At 34.4% G+C, this 21019-nt stretch overlaps 1 protein-coding gene across 4 annotated transcripts in view; it reads left to right on the top strand.

Moving 5' to 3' along the window:
• Window positions 1-21019, top strand: part of EHBP1 (EH domain binding protein 1) — a 339673-nt gene that overhangs the window by 278083 nt on the left and 40571 nt on the right. For 3 of the 4 annotated variants that reach the window (XM_059943245.1, XM_059943243.1, XM_059943244.1), the window contains 4 exons: window positions 11190-11314; window positions 13723-13861; window positions 14011-14117; window positions 16807-16930. In XM_059943245.1, coding sequence (XP_059799228.1) covers window positions 11190-11314; window positions 13723-13861; window positions 14011-14117; window positions 16807-16930 — 495 coding nt within the window. Of the gene's footprint in view, window positions 1-7947; window positions 8056-11189; window positions 11315-13722; window positions 13862-14010; window positions 14118-16806; window positions 16931-21019 lie in introns of all 4 variants that reach the window. The other variant, XM_059943246.1, reaches the window with a different exon arrangement.

Raw genomic sequence — 21019 nt, 5'->3', positions numbered from 1 at the left:
ATTTAAAGCATAGTAAATCAGAAGATGACTATTGCCAATTTCCAAATCAACTCCAGAAGTACTTTGATTATGATTAAGTATGATTAGTACTCAAGAAATACTAAGAATATGATTTAGGAGAAAACTCAGATGGGCCTTGGTTTGTGATTCCCCATGATGCCTCTTTAATTGTATTAGGAGTGAGTAAAATGCAATCAAGTCCTCAACATGTAGATCACAAGACTTGTTAGTGGAGAGCTTTGGCATGAGAGATTTTCACTTTGAACCAGATCTTTGGAAAGTAGCTTTAACAGTGTTCCAGCATTATAGCCTGACATGTAAGCATTTTGAATAAGTCTCATATGCATTTCTTCTTAATCTCCTGATTCGAAGAGGGTCTTTTTCAATATCTGTAGAAATTATTCTAAGCTTTATTTTAGGACAAGGACTGTACATATAATTAAAGGGAATTTTAGTTTTGCCTCTCAGTGCTCAATTTGGGCATCTTTAACTTGAAACTTTTTACATTTTTATTTGAGTAGTATATTCAAGAGGCCTGTGGGGTTTTTTATTTCAAAGGTATGTGACCTATTTATCTACCAAAACATGCCAGGTACTTGTCCTGAGTTAATCTTAAATGCTAAGATCACTCTGGAGAGTAGGCAAGTGAGGACTCGAATAAGACCTTAGAGAACTGAAACAAAGGAAACCATTTCTAGGTCAATGATAAGTTTCTTCAAAGTAAACTGAAACTTACTGTTATTTCTAATCGATTCCTTATATTAAAATCTTACTGTTGCAGAGCATTCCAACCAATGCCTATAGCATATAACTTTCCATCCCATACATTTGAAAGCTGCTTTCCCAAGTAGCTGTGTATCTGTCCATCTGGTATTCTCAGAATGTTTGTTTCTTAGTTAAATCCTTCATCTTACCTTTTCAACTTCTGTCATTCAGAATTTTTATTACAGTTTCTATACTCACTACTAAAGTTTTATAGTAACAGCAGTAACTACTCACAGCTACATTATATAATGCTATTATAATTTGCTTTCATTTATGATTAGTAACAAGATGTTTCTTTGATAACATAAAAATTCCAGATATTCTAAGTAAATCTTAAAAATCTTTGCCTCCTTGCATCTCAGAAAGATAGAAAAAGCCTCATATTCTTGACCCTCCAGATAGACTGCCCTAAAGCTACTAATACTACCTCTGTGTGGTATCATAAACCCATAGAAGAGCAGTAATAATAAGATAGAGAGGCATCCACTGTCTCAATTTTTTTTTCTAACAGTGAGCAGATAACAATGCTAAATGAGTTGTGAACTCTGGGAAGGCTAAGAGTTAAAAATTTCTGATTAATGGTGTGGGATAAGTCAGCTGTGTAATTGGTCTTATCTCTATAATCCAACCCCAGTTAAGGCTAAGCCAGGACTAGACTAGGTAGAGAGACTTAGTCAGTGTTACAACCCCCAAAATGGGGATCTTCCCAACTTGGTAACTAGGGAAAGTGAAGACCTGATTTTGGCATCATGCAGCAGTCAACAAAGTGAATAAAGAACAAGTGAGGATTGGATCTCTGAAGCTAGCAAAGAAGTACAGACTAGAAAAGGAAAAGCCAGGTGAAATGAAGATGGGACAGGGTTCAACAGATGACTTATGAGAACCTGCTGAAGAGTCTAGACTGTTCCCTAAGGAGACCAAAGTGCCCAGGGTCCATTTCTCTCATAGGACACACCATACCTTGGATGTTGGAAACGGCCACATATCAGATGATGGGCTCTTAATCAGACCTGAGGTTGAGCTACAAGCAGTGCAGGCCTATTCCTTGACCTCAGTGGTGGATATTGGCCTGTCTTCATAAAGGTGTATGGATCCGACTAGGTCTGCTCTGGCATCAAGGCCTAAGCTGAAGCTATCAAGGCCGGAGGCGGGGAAGAGACCTTTAGGTCAAGGGAGAGGGTAAAATTCCTGCCTAGAGTTCAACCATTCATACATACACATTTATCTGTTTAGCAGTGCCAGTCACTGTGCTGGGCCGGGATTCGGCAAACTTCCTGGAAAGGGCCAGAGTAAATTTTTATAGCCTTCTCAGACCATATGTTCTCCGTCTTAGCTACTCGACTCTGCTCTTGTAGTCTGAAAGCAGGCATGAACAATATGTAAATTAATGGGCATGCCTCTTATTTACACCAAAATGGTGGTGGGCTGGATTTTGCCCCCATGCTATAGTTTGCTGACCCTTACATAGCAAATTAGAAATTCACTTGATTTCACAAGAGTCTAATTCCTAAATGAAAATAACCCTATGGGGTTGATAAGTCAGGGGAAACAGTTAACAAATTAGTGTCCATTCTTCCAATGTCTAATGGGAATTATCAGGTCTGAATAAGGAATAGTGTGAAAGGAGGAGAGAGAAATGAGTAGGGACCAGCCTAGGAGACAGACTAGGGTGGGAAAATTTTTGGAAGCAGTGGTCCAAAGTGACAAAGAAGAGGGGGTAGTCAAGAGCTGAAATAATCAGGTGAAAGCACAACCTAGGGGACGTGTTGAACATGACACTCAAACTCACTGCCTGAACCTACTTGAAAAGCCTGTTTTTTTTCCATTCTCAGCAGCCAGCCTCAGTGAGGAAAGGAAAACTTAGTAAGTTTGAGGTGAGGTGTCATAAGCCTCAGGTGTCCGCAGAAAATATATGCAAGATATTTTAGGTCATGTAAAGCCAGGTATTCAAGCATCCCACTTGCATCCTATTTCAACCAGAAGTAGCCTAATTCTTGTGAAATAGCAGAATCAGTCCAAGGAGCTACAGCCTAGCTTTTACTTGTCCTCCTCTTGACATAATTTTAGGACTTAGAGGAGAGTCAGGTGATATTGTGGTATACTACATGTGTTTTTTCAATTTCTGCTTCATTGTTTAGTTATAGACCTATAACAGCCTCCTTTTAAAATCCTCATTTTAGGTAACAAACTTGTGGGTTCATTTATTGTATTGATCTTACTTGGCAAGGTACAGTTGTTTGTGGATGAATTGTGGTATTTTCATTTTTAGTTGTATGATATTGTGGTCAGAGAATATGCCCTGAATTTCTGCTTTGAGAATTAATAAGTTTTTATTTTGGCCAAATAAATGTTACATTTTTATTAATGGCCCATGGGCACTTGCAAGGAAGGTGTTTATCTAGTTTGAAGATGATATTATAATATATCATATATTTGTTATATATTACATGGGATATTGTATATGATATAGATTTTGTATATTTTGTGTCCTTATGTATGTGTGTATATTTTGTGTATATATGTCATATATGTATTTTTTTATTCTGTAGCTTATCACTTTGGTTTGGATTAGGTGAGGGTCATTGAACTTTTAAACTGACATTTTTGCCTCTCTTTGATTTAGATGGAGTAGTGTACTTTGTTTTTGCATTTCAAATGAATAAATGAAAATTTAAAAATTTTATCCATGAGAATGTTTGTGTGCCTGCATTATCCTTATTTCAGTTATGGCAAATAGATTTATCTAAATTTATTGACCCAAAATAAAATCTTACAGACCTTCAGTAATTTTTATTTTCAGCTTCTATTAATAATATATTTGTATTGTTTTCTATCATTTGTTTGATTTCTACAGAATAACTTTAAAAGTTATGAATTTTATAGGGGACCTTCAATGAGAATTTTAAAATCATGATACAAATGAGAAATTTTATTCTGAATATTTTTTTTTTCCTGGGAAGAAACAGTTTCATGTACACTTAGGTACAATCTCTATGTTCTCTAAACCACCATTTTGTGTGAATTTTTTTTTAAATTAATTAATTAATTTATTTTTGGCTGCGTTGGGTCTTCATTGCTGCACACAGGCTTCTTCTAGTTGCGGGGAGCAGGGGCTACTCTTTGTTGTGGTGCACGGGCTTCTCACTGCAGTGGCTTCTCTTGTTGCGAAGCACAGGCTCTAGGCGCACAGGCTTCAGTAGTTGTGGCTCGCAGGCTCAGTAGTTGTGGCTCACGGGCTTAGTTGCTCCGCGGCATGTGGTATCTTCCCAGACCAGGGCTTGAACCCGTGTCCCCTGCATTGGCAGGCGGATTCTTAACCATTGCACCACCAAGGAAGTCCCTGTGAATATGTTTTTAATGGTAGCCTTAATTTCTTTTTTTAAAAGTGCAGATATTCTTTTTTTACTGTCACCAGATATCCTGATTTTTCATTCAGTTTATTTATAAAGGATAAGTGTTGTAAGACTGGCCTTATTGCTGTGCTATTAATCATACCATTGGGATCCCCATTTTGCTTATAGTGCTGTACAGTGTCAGCTGGAATGCATTGTCTCATTCCAGTGTATATACAATCTCTTTTTACCTTTTCCTACATACATTATACATGCCATGCTTGCAAACCACCTTCCATTATGTATTGGATCTCTAGTTACTTTCTGCCACGCTTACCTACTGGATTTTCAGTGGTTAGCCATAAAGATATATATAATCTTATATATATCATATATATAATATGTAATATTTTAAACACACACACAAAGACAAACATGCACTTTAATTCTGCTAAAATGCATTTAGAGTATTTTGACAGGTGTTAAGAAATGTGTAACATTTTAACTATTGAAAAGAATTTGTGTTCATTGTAAACCTGAAGTCAGTGAATGGAAAGAAAGTGGAAACCTATTCTTAAGAAAACCTGAGCTGTATGGGAGATCAATTTTTACTTTTCCCCTTCCCAAATAGTAATCCTTTTATCTAAGGTTAACAATACATATATAAACATTGAGTTAACCCACTCAGCATTACTGGTGAGTGGTAGTATAGATAGAGATTTCATTTAGCCGGGAAATAAAATGAATGGCACCTGTTTAACATCACACAGGAGCCTGGCACTGTGTAAAGGGGTAATGAATATCCCACTGCATAACCCCAGGACCTGAAGTACCCATATCCAACCACAGTTCCAGGCTTAGCTTCTTTTCATAGCAGTGCTGTCCTTCTAGTCACTGGCTGGAGAGTCATCTGCCTCACTCTTCCTCTCCTCGGTATCCCTCCCCCAACCACCCAATATCCAGTTTGTTTTCGAGTCATACCCACTCCCAGTTCTTTTATGATAGGTTAAGCTCTCCATACTACTTACCTGGAGGTTATAACAGTCTCCAACTTGGATTTTCTGCCTCCAGCCTTTCTGTGCTAGAGTCCAACATCTTACTCAGCAATCTCGCATGAAGGATGCTGTCACATGGCTCCAGGGATTGCACTTCCATGTTCAATCCCTGGACCACTTTTTCTTTCACATGTGAAGGCATATCAGAATGTAAGCAAGAGTGATATTTTAGGAATAATACTGGAGCTACTCTAATTTATAAAAAAAAAAAACATAAGCTTCAGGGCTTATATTACTAGTAATTATTTTATAAATATTTCACAACTGATTACCATGAAACACTGTGGTAAGAAACTGCTTATATAGACTGCTGTCTGTTAAACAGCACATTGCCGATCATGTTTGAACACAAATGTCTCTCCGTTCCTACCAAGTAAAATTTAAACTTCCTATCCTACCCTTCAATGCTCTCTGCAGTTTTACCTTTCAAGTCTTACCTCCCGTTATTTCCCTTTAAGTATGCTTGAGCAAAATAAGACTTTATACCATTCTTTGAACATAACCTACCCTTTCCTGCTCTCATGCCTGTAGTGCCCTTCCCTCAATTGTACTTTTTGAAATCCTGTACATTTCTGAAGACCCAATTTAAAGGTTAGTGCTTCCAAAAAATAATTCCTGGTGCTACTGGCAAAGAATAATCTTTTCCTCCCTTGAATTTGCTCTATACCTTATTTTTACCCCATAACACTTAACTGTCCTACATCGTATTATAGTCATTTGAATGTATAACTTTAAGGTGGAATAAGTGTCTTATACAACTTAGTATCTCTTCAACATCTAGCAGTGTTTTGTAAATTGCAGATCCGGCGTATAGTAGAAGTTTCTTGAATAAATAAATGAATGAATGTTTAATTTTTTGTTTTCACTCTATATTAATTCTGGTCAGTAGTAACCAATAAAGGCTGATTGCAGCAACAAAGTACTGTACTCTAAGAACTATGGGTAGTAAACTATCTCTGATAAGAGGAAGTGTTCTGCATACTTACTTGGCACGCAGGAAATATTTGTTAATTCATTTCCCTTTACTACAAAATTATTTAGAGAAGAATTTTTGAGGATAATGAAGATGAAGGTACTGACTTTTATGAAATTAGTCAAATAGTTGTACTAAGCATAGTTGATTAGAAAAGCTCTCTCAACTAATTGTACTTAAATAATATAGCCAAGTATAATACCTTAGTGATTTGAAAGCATTTAGCAGTGCTTCTCCCCTGGGGGCATTTCTCATTCTTTTTATTTGTGTTGTATTCTTCTAAATGGCTTACATAGTACATAGGAAGTCTTCAATAAATGTAAACTATTATTAATATTAATGCTCATAGTAAATATTTACTTGGGAAGCCCAAAATCAAACACAAAGCTCTACAGGGAAAAGGACAAATATTGAAGGTTTAAGCCAAAGCTATAGAATTTAGTCTTTCTCAATTGTAATAACCTTTGGAACACCTCATTATTAATAAAAGTTGCCCTATGAAATATAAACTGTAGAATAGTAGGGATATTCTTCAACTCCCAGGGCTAGACAGATATTTCTCCAAAAGGTACATTGCCTGTCAATAGCGGAATTTAAAGCTTAACTTCTAATATACAAGTCAAATTACTGCTATGACTTTTTAAATGTATAATGTTCAAAATTACTTAACCATTTTTATCACTAGGGTTTAAAAAGGAAAAATATGTAATAGAAATCTTTTTAAAAATGATACCATTAATTAATTATGACCTAAGACATTTTGCTAAGTGTATAAAAAAATAGTGTGACTACCTTATTCCCATGTATTTACTTTTGAATAACAAGTGTTTCTACCAGCCTTATGTCTTCCAAGATGTACTGTCTTAATTGTTTCTGAACTTTCTTTTGCATAAAGGTACTGTCTATTCTCGTCTCAATCTTGTCTCTTAATTCATCCATAATGCTTTTGATAATATTTCATTAATAGCACAAAAGCATTCAAGTCTTCATGCAAATGATTTAAATATAGCTACAAGTTTATAAAGAATGAGTTGTTTCTTTATACATTTATATCTAATAAATGATAAAAATGTGAAATTTAGAAACGTTATTTGATGACTTTGTTACCAAACCAACTTTATTTTTTTTAAATATTTTTATTGGTTTGTTTGTTTGTTTTTGGCTGTGTTGGGTCTTCATTGCTGTGCGCGGGCTTTCTCCAGTTGCAGCGAGCAGGGGCTACTCTTTGTTGCAGTGCACAGGCTTCTCATTGTGGTGGCTTCTCTTGTTGCTGAGCATGGGCTCTAGGCGTGCGGGCTTCAGTAGTTGTGGCACGCGGGCTCAGTAGTTGTGGCTTGTGGACTCTAGAGCGCAGGCTCAGTAGTTGTGGCGCACGGGCTTAGTTGCTCCACGGCATGTGGTATCTTCCCGGACCAGAGCTTGAACCCGTGTCCTCTGCAGTGGCAGGTGGATTCTTAACCACTGTGCCACCAGGGAAGTTCCCCAACTTTATTTTTGTGTACTGTTATTAGAGATTACCAGTAGATTACATTTTAAAACATAGGGATTCAAGGAGCTCAGTGATTCAGAGACAGCATGTGACAAATTGTCAAAATTTTTGCATCTGCTTTGATGTGACAATTCATCTTTGACATATGAATGTAAAATATAAATGTTAATCCAGTAGTGAAAAAGTAACTTAAAACTGATTTCTTAACTTGCTCATCTGTGTCAGACCTGAATTTGAACTGTCATTACAATACTAATTTTTTTCCTTAGTGTTTCTAACAAATGATATAAAATAGAAATAATATACTAACATTATTGCTACATTTTCCTACAGATGAAAATGATAAAGTTGAGATAGATACTAACGAGGAGATTTCCGAAGGCTTTGTTGTAGGAGGTGGAGATGAACTTACTAACTTAGAAAATGACCTTGATACTCCCGGTAATTTCAAATTATAAATACTTTGTGTCCTGCTGCATGGCAAACTCTTATATTTTTATTATAACTGTTTATTAACTATTAAAACTGATATATTTTTATTATTATCTCATTAATCATGATAATAAGTTCTTTTAGTAGTTTTATTACATCTTACACCCTCACAAATCATTTAGCTAAATCCACTTTCCATCAATTTTATGTTATTATTTTGTTTTAGGCTTAATGTTAAAATTAGCAATAAAATTGAAATAACAAATTTTAGTTTTTCTCTTATTACTAAGATTCAGTTTTATATTTTATGTTATATGGGACAATTTGTAGACATTTTATGATTGGTTCCCTTCTCAGCCTAAATATTTTGTTGTGATGTTGTAAGGTATAGATGTAGTACCTATGGAATGCTTCAAATGTAAATCTAAACCATGGATCAGATTTTCTGATTTGGTTTGGAATTGATAGTCTTAGTGGTAATATTATTTTATAAATTTTGTACTTACCTTAAATATTTAAATATTACTACTAATAAATTATTTTATACATACTTAATAACTGATCACAATAAAACTCTTTGAAAACTGCTTATATAGATTACTATTAAATTCATCTCATATTGTATATCAATAAATATTATACCGATAATCACATTTGCAATTGAACTTCTGAGTTACTGTATAAAATATAAAGGTACTTGCTGATGATTAAGTAGATGAGTGTTCCATATGCACTACCTTTATTAGTCAGCAGCAGGTAGCTTTGTATATGTGAGAGGTTCCATAAATACTTATTGAATTGCATTCTTATAGCCATAAAAAATCTTTGGCAGTCTCTTTAAACTTAAAGGTAAGAAAATGAAATCCCTAATATTTATCTTTTCCTGTAAAAAGCTACAGGGAGGGAGAGCAGGTATTCTTCCCAGCCCTGGCATGTCCCTACAATGCTAACTTGCTTTGTTTCTTCCCTATTTGAAATCATGCTGTTACTTCTCCAAGAAACAATCAAACATGGTCTTCCTAACTATAGAGAGCACCCAAAAAAATCTGTGTCTTTTGTCAGTAGCTCCTTCATGGTCTAGTATTAAATAATACTTTTACTAGATACAGGTCAGTATATTTATAATTGTACAAGTCCAGGAGAATGCTGATATTTAACGAAACTTAAAAAAAATTTAACCCCAAATTAAGACTGCGTTTTACTTATTTCTATTTAAAATACTTTAGAACTTGGGTAAGTTTGATTTTTCTTTTTGAAAAAAATTTTTGTTGTTGCTTACCCACCCTCTCACCACAACCACCATCAAAGTCTTTAGTAGAAACCAGTATCATCTCTTTACCACGGAGGGCATCCAGAAGTACAGAATTAAAGCCTTAACATTCGACTCATGGAAGTATAAAATCAGTGACAATAAGTGGTACATATTTCCTGATTTAACAATAGATTATGAAGACAGGAGAAATTAGCCCTTTCTTGGGTAAGGTAAGGAGAATTTTCTAGTTTTAGTTATAGCAACTTTGTGGGATATTTTAATGTATTTAAAGGTTGGTTAATATTAGGCCTAACAGGCTTGATTCTTGTCCTTCTTAAAAACACTCTTCCTACTTTTTGTATACCTAAAAAGAAAACACATCTCAGTCTTCCTGTTTTTGGAGTTAACTAATATATTGTTTACAACTCTTCAGCATGCCAGTAAGTGTTGGTGAGTGCATAGGACAGACTTTCCAATTCAGACTATGGTTTATTTCATGGCAGTAAGAAATAGGAATGCAAACTGGAATCTGGAAGCATGTAGCATACATTATGATTTTTTATCCTGGCTTTATTTTCCCCAAAATTCTTTTTTTAATATGTATATTAAAGTCATAATTTTTTAATAATAAGTTGTTTAATCTTTATCTTGATTTGACCATAGTTCATCAGATATTGTTTAAAAGAGAAGCCTGGCAATATAAACTGACCAATTTGCATGAAAGTAATGATAATAGCATTTATTAAGAGTCTTACAATTAGAAAACTTATTAATCTTTATGAAAAATATCATTCATCAAATGGTTGGCATGTCTTTTATAATCATTTTATTAAAGAGTTGCTTTGAGTGAATTTGTTTAAATAGAATTATTTGTTTCCATTCGCTTCTGAACTATTTTATTAAATAAAGATTAATTTACTTGCTAAAAATATTTGAAATTGTTTTTTTAAAGTTATAGCCATTTTTTATTTATTTTAAATTTCTATCCATATTTCAGACATTCCAAAATGTGATAATCTTTATTGTACTTCTGCCCTCTGATTAGAAGGTATTTGTAAACATATACCCCGTTTCAACGCTGGGTATATATGTATACCCATAAACATTGGAACATTGGATTCTAACAGTGTGTACATGACTGTCTAAGATCATGTTAAGAACTTAATATGGCATTATATGTCTAAATTTAATATACTAGAAGAATTGAAACAATAAAATAATATAATTTATAATCAAATGTGTTACCTCTTTTAAATACCTACTTTGTAATACCTTGTTTCATTATGTACAGCCTATACTGTTGCTAATATAAATATGTACATCAAATATGGGCTTAGGTTTTCAGGTAAGCATAGCTGCTATTAACTATAGAATAACTAAATAGTCTTTAGGCATGTTGACTATATTCTTTAAGGGGACTGATTTTGGGGAAAAGTACATATATATGAATGTATATCATACACACACACACACACACACACCAGAATATATGCTAAGAGACTAGATTTTATTTATTCCCACCACAAAAAAGAAATGATAATTTTGTGACATGATAGAAGTGTTAACTAATGCTATGGTGGTAATCATATTGCAATATATAAATGTATAAAATCAACACATTGTACATCTTCAACTTACACAATGTTACATATCAATTATGTCTCAATTTTTAAAAAGGGAATATAGTCAATATGCCTAAAGACTACTTAGTTATACTATAGTTATATGGTATGTAGTATAGTTTATGTATACATACATACATATATATATAAAGAGTTCTGCTTCTCTTTTTTTTCAATATAGTAATATTTTTATGAAGTCCTTTAAATTGATAGCCTACACATCTAAATGCATCTCATACAGTTATTCATAGTATTTGCATATTTAACAGAACAAAACACTAAGTTGGTGGACTTGAAGCTGAAGAAACTCCTAGACACTCAGCCACAGGTGGCAAATTCACCTTCCAGCGCTGCTCACAAAGCTATAACTGAAAGTTCAGAGCAAGACATTAAGGTAAATCTTACTTGTTTAAAATATTTGACTTAGTATCTGTGTATTCTAATTTCCACTGGCACTTCATAATCCTAAAGTCAGTTTCTTACCAAATTCTTCACATTAAGATTAAGATATACAAATTTTTATTAAATAGCCAATAAATTAGATACCAGTATGGTAATCAGTATTCAGGTACTGTTTTTCAGAGAAACTACTACTTTAAGTTGATATGTCAGTAAAAGTAAAAACTATTCTTGACTTCTGTATGCATTTGTATTTTGCTAACGAGAATGTTGCTAAGAGAATTCTAGCATATTCTATCATCTTCAGCCTTTGACCTGTTAAGATGAATTAATTCCTGAAGATGGTATGTGAATATAAATTTTTAAGATACTTGCATGTGCTTTGTGCCAATATAAATCTTACCTTGTGTAAGATTTTAGCCAAAATGCAACATTATAAGATGATGATGATAATGATGATGATTTGTAGTATTTATATTATCCCCACTCAAGCCATCCCCCCTTTTCCTTGCACTGTATCGTAAATATTTCTCTAGCTTTAGGGCATTTCTAGTCTTGTATAACTTTTTCACCCACCTGCGGACTATGGGGACTGCCCTGCTGACTGAAAGGATTTCCTTCCCCTGACATAGAGATGCTTTGAAGTCCCAAAACAATGACTTTCATTGCTTTTCCCTTATACTGTCGGTTTCTATAAATTGGTGATGAAAGTGTGTGGCAGCACCAGAGGACTTTTGGTCACTATCTTTGAACAAAAGGAAGCCTGGATCAGGTCTGATTTTTTGCGTTCAATTTAGCTTTCTGCACTGGATTTAATGCAGAATGAAGCTGGACTAAGAATAATACAATGGATTGAAAAGGCTAACTGAATTAGTGGGTTTAGAGGAATACATTTGTAAAGTGGCAGAAGTCCCTAGTCATAAAAAGGTTTCTTAAGATGGGATTTGCTGGCTAATCGCACTGATATTTTAGCATGTTGCCAGGCCTCAAAAAATTTAGCCGTGTTTGTTTATTTTGGTAAAGACTTGAGTTTTAGACTATTGGGCAGTTATTATGATAACACTAGAATACACACTTTTCTTAAACAAACAAACAAATAAATAAAGGCCATAATTGTTTCTATCCTAGCTACATAGCTAGCATATTATAAGCATGATACTAATAATAAATATATAACTTAAAAAAATAAAACAGAGGTATTTTTATTCTTAAGGTTTAATTATCTAAATAGATGCAGTTGTTTTTGCTTTCCAAAAAGCTCTTAAATGTAGTTATTTTCAAACTTATTCCAACAAAATGTGTGCTTTAAACAGCTTGTCTTTGTATGGATCTTTTTAGTTAAGATTTTTTAAATGGTGCTTATAAAGAACATATAGAGTCCATCTGTTCTCTTGAAGCTTTCAGCATTGATTTGGGGTTTTATTTTTTTAATAAAATGCAGTTTACACGTTTATAAATGAGGCATTCTGTGTTTGTGGAAAAGGATAAACTGTTACCTTCCCTTGAGGATTCTGTATCCCAGGCCTCCTTGAGGCTAGAGAATAGGCCATTGGAGGACTCCCTCATTACTGATTGTCTCAATGCAGAGGAAGGGCAAAGTCTTGGTAGCTTTTGATAACCAGTTTCAGCATTCAGCAGGCTTAGCTATTAGTCATGCATCTTAGCCTTTCCCTATTTACTTTCAAAACACTTAATAAAAATAATAAAAGATTAGGTATAAAATGAAATATTTGTTTGGTACACAGCACCACGGTATCTGCGGCTTCCACACACTGCAGTGGTTCAGTCTTCTGGGATATTTCTTGTTGATAGAACCATTTGAATTTGTTACCAGTATTAACATAGGAAGCTCTGGAAAAGATAATTGTAGTTTCCTTAGCTGTAAAGGGCTTACTTACAAATCTGGCTTTGGAAAGTTATAGCTGATGAAATGCAGTTCAGTGGGGTAGTGTTATAATCCTACCTTTTAGCCTTCATCCAGCATTAGTGGTTTATCTCAATGGGCATAAAATTAGAAACTAGTTCTTCTTGTCATACAAGTCTGTGGGACTGTACAAACAGATGGGGCAGAATAGTGGGGCTGGGGTGGTGGGGCAGTGGTAGACAGAGGCAGTGTGGCTTTTAAATGATACATATCATCAGAAGAAGACATGGGGGTTCACAGTATCTAATGAATCACGGTTATCAAGAATGATCCTCCATTTAAACCATGTCTCCCAAAGGTTTCAGTTACAGGCAACAGACCTTGCCGTTGAGCTATTTAGAACATCTCTTTATAGTCCTTTTTTCTTTCAAAACGTTTCTAAGTTGGCATTATCTTAAATCAGTAAAACTTGTTTTACTAATGTGTAATTTCACGTTTATAAGATCAGGACTCTCTTACCACATTTGTTTCACTTTTAGAATGGCACAGAAGATCTCCGGACTGAGCGATTACAAAAAGCAACAGAACGATTTAGAAATCCTGTTGTGTTTAGCAAGGATTCTACAGTAAGAAAAACTCAACTTCAGTCTTTCAGTCAATATGTTGAGAATAGACCAGGTAGGAACACTTTTTTAAATGTTTTCCCATCTTATGATTTAACAATATTTATATATATATATATGGAAGCTGATAATGTAAATCCACATTTCAATACACAAATATCAAGCTTTATAATAATTTTACATGTCTTTCCCTTTTTTTTTAAGAGATGAAAAGGCAGAGATCAATACAGGAAGATACAAAGAAAGGAAATGAGGAGAAGGCAGCAATAACTGAAACTCAGAGGAAGCCATCAGAAGATGAAGTGCTTAATGTATATTAATTTTTTGTGTGGTTTCATGATTGCTGATAATTCCAAACTGTATGTGGAAATAGTGCCTTTATTTGTTAAAATGAGATGTTAGGTTTTTTAAGATGTCAATCTCCATTGCATTCAAAGCAGAGTGAGAGGGGTGCACTGTTGAATTAGTCTGCAGTGTGGTGATAATTGTCAGATAAAAAAAATGAATTTTTCAGAGTTCCACAGCCCCAGCTTCCTTGAGACATTTCCATCAGGGCACTTCCCATAAAGAGATTCCAGTATTGATCTACTGGGAGGATTTTAATTATTACAATAGCAGATACCGCAGAGCTGCAGTTAGAGGGAAAAGTCACATGAGACCTGCTAGAATTTCTCAGCCAACCCATTTTGTTGGCTTGGGTTAATGGGTGTTCAACCTTTCCATTATCCAGATCAGCCGTGAATTACTAGCTGAATGATGTTTGCATTAATATAATATATATGGTAATTTCTTCACTTAATTAACAGGGAGGTTCAGCTCAGTAGGGGTATGGGCTGATCATGTGTAAAATTGATTTGTGAGGGAAATATTTGATAGACCGCAGGGAGAAAGCTGCTTTTGATGGACAGCTGCGGGACAGAAGCAGGAAGAACAAGTTTTAACTTGAATTTTTGTCTGGAAGCACTGCTCTCTTTAATGGTGCTACTTTTTTTAAAATTATTATTATCTCCAGTTTGTATAAATATTTTCTTTGTTTTTACTGTTAAAATTGTCTATTATGGATTTTAAAATCCTTGCAAATGTAGTCAGAGTTACAAACTACATTTTAGAGCTGTAAAAACTTCTCATTTTTAAGTTCTCGTTTTAAAGTTGTTTTACTAAAACCTGGCACGTCTTAATACATAGAAGAGCTAACTGGTATATCCTGATGAAATATTTGGTATAATTTATAAGATACAGAATATTTGAGTGTACTATATACTCACACTAAAGAAATCTGACTATAAACTTTGTTACTATTTTTAACTGAACCAATCAGTACAAGCAATGAAGTTTATGTGTTGCTTATCACTTCTGTTTTCTTATATCTTTGTTGCTTTTACTATGTTTGTTTTGTCCCTCTGGATGGAAATGAGAATAGTCCTTTTTGAAAATGCTCTGCTGTCTGACAGATAGATACGAAAAGCATTCACCAGATTCCAGATTTTAAAGCTACCATTAGCATTTATTCTGTTGCTATAGTTTTTCTGTTTTATTTCATAGTGAGATGGGAGAATATCCACTTTGTATGAATCTTTTAAAAATACAGTAACTTATTTGATCAGTCTATCCTGAGACATTATCAATTTCATGATTTTTTAAAATATTTCAGCTTTAAGTTTGTCAACTACCATAGTCAGTTTAACAATAAGCTGGTTTAAATTGAGTTCATGTGTGAGTACAGTTTACTGGTTCCAAAGATAAATAAGTTATACGTATGGTTAGACAGGTTTGTTGATTATGAGAATTCCAAAATATCCTCGTAAATAACATGATTCTTGATTTTGTTTCTTGTTTAAGGAGTAACGAAAGATAATTCCTCATGGCTTCTTAGAGATTAATATGCTTCTAGGTAGGGAAGGGATTTGACACAAGAACGTTGTTCACATTTATTTCTCTGAATAAATATTGTAAGTGCTGATATTAGTAGTGGTAGTGGTGAGAGTAATCACTTAAGCGGTTCTTCAGTATTTCTCAGCTACTTAGGAAACTAACCCCTAGAAATGCCACAAGACAAACAAGCATTCCAAAGGAAGCTATAATTTATCAGTTTGGTACTATACCATGAATAACCCTGCCCCCTAACGATTTCGATTTGTAATAGGAAAATAAAAAGTAAGCCTATATTGGTACTTTATAATAGAACTGCTACTTCAAATAAAACTTCTAAGGATAATTTATTTTAACATGCTTGGTTGTAAAAAGTAAAATTTCAGATTGAAATCCAAATTTGGTTAAATGGAAGATTAACCAAATCAGTGTACTGGTGGCATTAGATCCAGTGTAGCAAGGTTTGAAACCACCTGTCAAGTTAGAATTCGCAGCTACAATAATTAGTAATACATCAACAGAATGACATGTTAAAGTACAGAAGCCAGCTGGAGGGGAAACTGGAGATATTAGAAACTTCTCTTTTATCATTTTTTAAAAATACTTTAAATAGTATAGTTACTATGAAAAGAAGAAATGTATCTTTTTAATTTTATATTTTTGTAAGAACAAATCTGATTTTTTTCAGGATAGATTCTTTAAGAAGCAATTCCTTAGTTAAATTCCATTTTTATATATTACACTTTTGAATTAAAGATGTCATTGGTGTTTGTTTTGACAGTCACCAAGGGAAAATTATCATCTATCCTTGTCCATGCTTAAATCACTCTGACTCAACTCTAAGGAGAATTTTTTCTTACTTAGTGTTAACTTTTTAAATCTGGCAAATCCGGGTGTTAAATTATAAATATAATACTAAACAGCCACGATTTTCTCTATTTACAAAAGTTTTGCAATATTTATAATTCATATGAAAATTTTTTGAATCACAGGGCGTTGCTTTTAGGTACTAAGAGTGATACTAAGGGCGTATTTGGTTCTCTAGGTAAGTGCTTTACTAAGTGTTTGTAGAAAGGAAAAATGCAACTTACAAGTGATTTTTTTTTCTTTCCTGTTTGTTCTCGTTAACAGAAAGGGTTCAAAGACACCAGTCAGTATGTTGTAGGAGAATTGGCAGCACTAGAGAATGAGCAAAAGCAAATTGACACCCGTGCCGCGCTGGTGGAGAAGCGCCTTCGCTATCTCATGGACACAGGTACGGTGCCCAATTACACTGTAAACAGTTTTGGCAAATTGAGCGTTCACAAACTCTTATAGAGTTTTGGAAGTGTGAATCTTTGAAGCCTGAATGTTCAGCAGAACTGCCTTGAAAATAAAAAGGCTGCGATTTGCAGCCACCTCTCTGGGCCCTGGTGATAAGAGTGCCTTCATGGGAAGTGATAACTCGCCCTGATACCGTGTGAGCCAGCACTATTGAACAGTGTGCTCATCCATGCAGAGTTGGAATACACATCTGTGCCTCATTGATATGCCACTGCTTAAAAAAAAAGTAAGATCTTCACTGTTCTACTGATTCATTGGGAAAAAAAAAAAGATTTGGCCAGCTAAAGCCATGTACTGCGTGAAACAGAGCACTATGCATAGGGGACATCTCCACGGACTAGATCACTGAAATTTGAGAATACTATCTGGTTACTGATGCTCCACAATTTTTTTTCAAGAGAACTGGTTTTTAAATGTCTGTAATACTTTGTGTCACAGTTGCATTTGAAAGGATTAAGGTATATAGGAAGGTTTGTAAAAATGGTTTAGAGCAGCAAGTTAGCTCCTAACCAGAGGGTAGATTGGCATTTAATGCTGATTGCCAATAGTGATTGAATAGATCTAAGTGTACAGTAAGCTATTGGAAAAAAAAAAAAACTGTATGTGTGTATATTTTAAAGATATATATATTTCCTTAAAATATATGTCTCTACATATATATTTCTTTAAAATGCTGCTCCTACAAAAGGGGTAAAAATGGGAAATAAATTCAAATCATTCATACCAAATTAAAAGTACACTATATTAAGTAAAAAAATGTCAAAATGTAAGTGGAAAATCTATTCCTTTAATCTAATTAATTGCTTTAATTTTATGGCAGTGTTAAAGTAGATTAGTAAAGTAGATTAGTAAATTAGTAGTAGATTAGGATTGGAAAGCTTTCTTGAACTTTTTCTTCTCTATTTGCCAAAGATATATTTATAATTAAAGAACTCCTCCAGAAATAAGCATTTATATGGGACATTTGAAAATTGCCTACACTAGTGAAATCAGAACATACTAGAATGTGAAGAGACCTGTGCTTTATCTGGCCGGATTGGTTTCAAGCTGTGTTCTGTGGAGACTTTAGGGCTTCTTCAGAGACACCTCGGGGCTGGCAGGACAATAAGGGAGCAAGCAGGTAGACGTCTGGGTTTCTTACCTTACTTCAAACAGAGTAGCTCTGAGTTTATTTATCTGAAATAGCGGGCTTCTTGGATGAGTTCATTTAAAGAAAAGGTTCTACTGGTTAAAATTTAAAACAAAACAAAAAAAGGTTTTTTTTATTTTTTGAAAACTATTACCTAACCTTCTTATTATACAGAGGAGACAGAGGCACAGGAAAAGCTCAGTGCCACATAGATCAGGCTGACCTTCAACTAGCATGCAAGTCACCAGAACCCTATTATACCATACCCTTCCTGCTATGCCAAGTTACCTAGAACATGTTTATCATCGCCCTAACAAGTTACATGTATGCTCATTCATATACATAGACTTTTGTGTGGATTCAACAGATATGCCATAAACCAACATATGGCTTCACATTTGCATTTTTCCTTTGGTCTCTGAAGGTTTTTGAAAATATTATGTTAACTATATTAAAAATGTAAATACTAGGTAGTGTAATTTCTGTAATACATTTTTAAATTATTTCCTTTATATATTTTAAGGAGACTTTTTTTTTTTAATTCTTTCAAGTAGACCACCTTTCCTCTTTGTGTTGGATAAATTAGATGTTACTATAAAAGAGCCTTATGTCACAAGAGAAAAAGCTAGAAATTGTTTCCTTTCCTTGTTTCACACTTGGAGCCTGATTTATTGAGGGTTCTAACCAAAATAGACTCAAATTCTCCTCCCCATACTACATATTACCAGTGAAGCTTTGTAGTGGCCCCAACTAGAGATCATTTATCATCTGAAAGATAGTCAGGGACTACAGATTGATTCTAGAATCTCTTCAGGGCTTTATATTCCATACTACACAGGACAGAATCTAGTCTAGACTGGATCTGCTAGACTTGGTTCCCCAACTTGATAAATGCCAAGAATCCCCCTGGATTGTATTGAACCTCCTCCAGCTCAAATAATGGTCTCCCAAGATTTGCCTAAAGCCTGGGTAACAACTGAAGTAAAAGATAAGGTGTTAGAAAGGAAAAGCATATATTTATTCATCCTTTTCCTTTTTGGGGTTCCCATACTTCCAACTTTTCATTTATTATAGAAGCTAGTACCTTTTCTCTGGTGTGTTAGAGTTTTTGTGTACTTTCTGAATCTCAGCCTTAGAATTAAGCAGAGCAGATAGTATCCATATTCTTTACATGATAAAACTGAGCCTCAGATAGGGAAAATGGCTCATATAAGATGGCCTAATTACTAACAGCTGAGTTAGGGCTTGAACCCAAGTTTTTAGGTTTTCTAGCTCTTGAGACAGTTCTCTTTTCCCACTATATCTTTTTTATAGCAAAAGCATACTTTACCGGCTATTTCAATTTTTATATACTTGTAGGTACTGACTATATACAATTTTTAATTGTATTGATTTGAAATTCACGTATAAAATTAACCATTTTAAAATGTACAATTCAGTAGCATTTACTACATTCACAGTATTGTACAATCACCACCACTATTTCCAGAGTTTTTCATCACCCTAAACAGAAACTCTGTACTCATTAATTCCTCATTTTCTCCTCTCATGGTCCCCTAGGACTCGCTAATCTACTTTCTGTCTCTCTGAAATTGTTTTATTCTAGATATTTCATATAAGTGAAATCAAACAATAGTTATCCTTTTGTATCTGACTTCTTTCACTTATTATAATATTCTCAAGGTTCAACCATATTGTAATGTACCACTACTTTATTCTTTGTTGTGGTTAAGTAATATTTCATTGTATGTATATCCCACATTTTGTGGAGTCATTCATCCATTGATGGACACTTGGGTTGTTTCCACCTTCTGGCTGCTATGAACATGGTCTAAAAGCATCTCTTTGAATCCCTGTTTTCAGCTTTGGGGGTTATATACCTAGAATTGGAATTACTGGGTCATATGGTAATTCTCTATTTTGTATTAAGGAATTGTACTCAATTTTAAATGGGCTGTGAAGTTTATTTAGAAGTTGATTTGTGGAATTGAAGAATACATTTTCCAAAAGAAGCACTGTTATAAGCATCCACAGGCCAGACAAACCCACAAAAATCTATTAATTTAAAATGTAACTAAAATAATACTAATAGTTATATTAGACCTGAGTCCTAGGTTCCCAGGGCTTGAACAGCTCTGGATTTTAAGCACCAATCCCTTTAACACTGAAGCTCTTGCATCTTGAGAGAGAGGATAGTAGGGACTGGATGGTGACCTAGACTTCTGGGCATTTCTCCTGGCATGTTGGGAGAAGACTCTAGAAAGAAAGTAGCAAAAGATTGTAAGAGAGAGCCTCAGTGGGTCCTGCAGCAAGTGGGCCCCTGGGGAGGTACCAGGGATGAGACTGGCAATGACAGGGGAAGGGCTGGAAAGATCCCAACATTCATTTAGGGGAGAGGCATCTGTGTCAAGAGTCAGCTCAGCTGTGGAGATTTATATGACTGGTCCCTTCTGAAATTGAGTAATCCTAAATCAGTGATAGTTTGAATATTAAATAACAATACTGTGTGTGAGAGAGAGAGAGTGCGCGCGAGTATCTTCTGCCATCCTGTCTTAGGATCTATAATATCCTCATGCAAATACTAGAGAACTTTTTCCATCAGTTCTGAATGTTTTGTGGGTTTTGTTTTTGTTTTTCTTTTGTAATTGTTGCAGAGGAGGAATTTTTAAATTTCTAGCACCTAAAGTTTGTAACAATTACTTCTTTGGGGACACTAAAGCTTATTAGTTAGAAACATGCATGTGTTCCAGGCTGACGTTTTGTATGTAAGTATAGGGCTAATGAAACTGTACCAGCAATGTTGCTACCCTTGCAAAAATGGAGTTTATAATGGAAATGTTGATGGGCCCTTTTACTAAAGTGCTGCAAATAGTGTTACTATAATGAATGGTG

This window comes from Balaenoptera ricei, chromosome 13 (assembly GCF_028023285.1).
Source record: "Balaenoptera ricei isolate mBalRic1 chromosome 13, mBalRic1.hap2, whole genome shotgun sequence".
Taxonomy (NCBI): Eukaryota; Metazoa; Chordata; class Mammalia; order Artiodactyla; family Balaenopteridae; genus Balaenoptera; species Balaenoptera ricei.
Note: the sequence above shows the minus strand (reverse complement) of the source record. Positions and strands in the feature narration are given on the sequence as shown.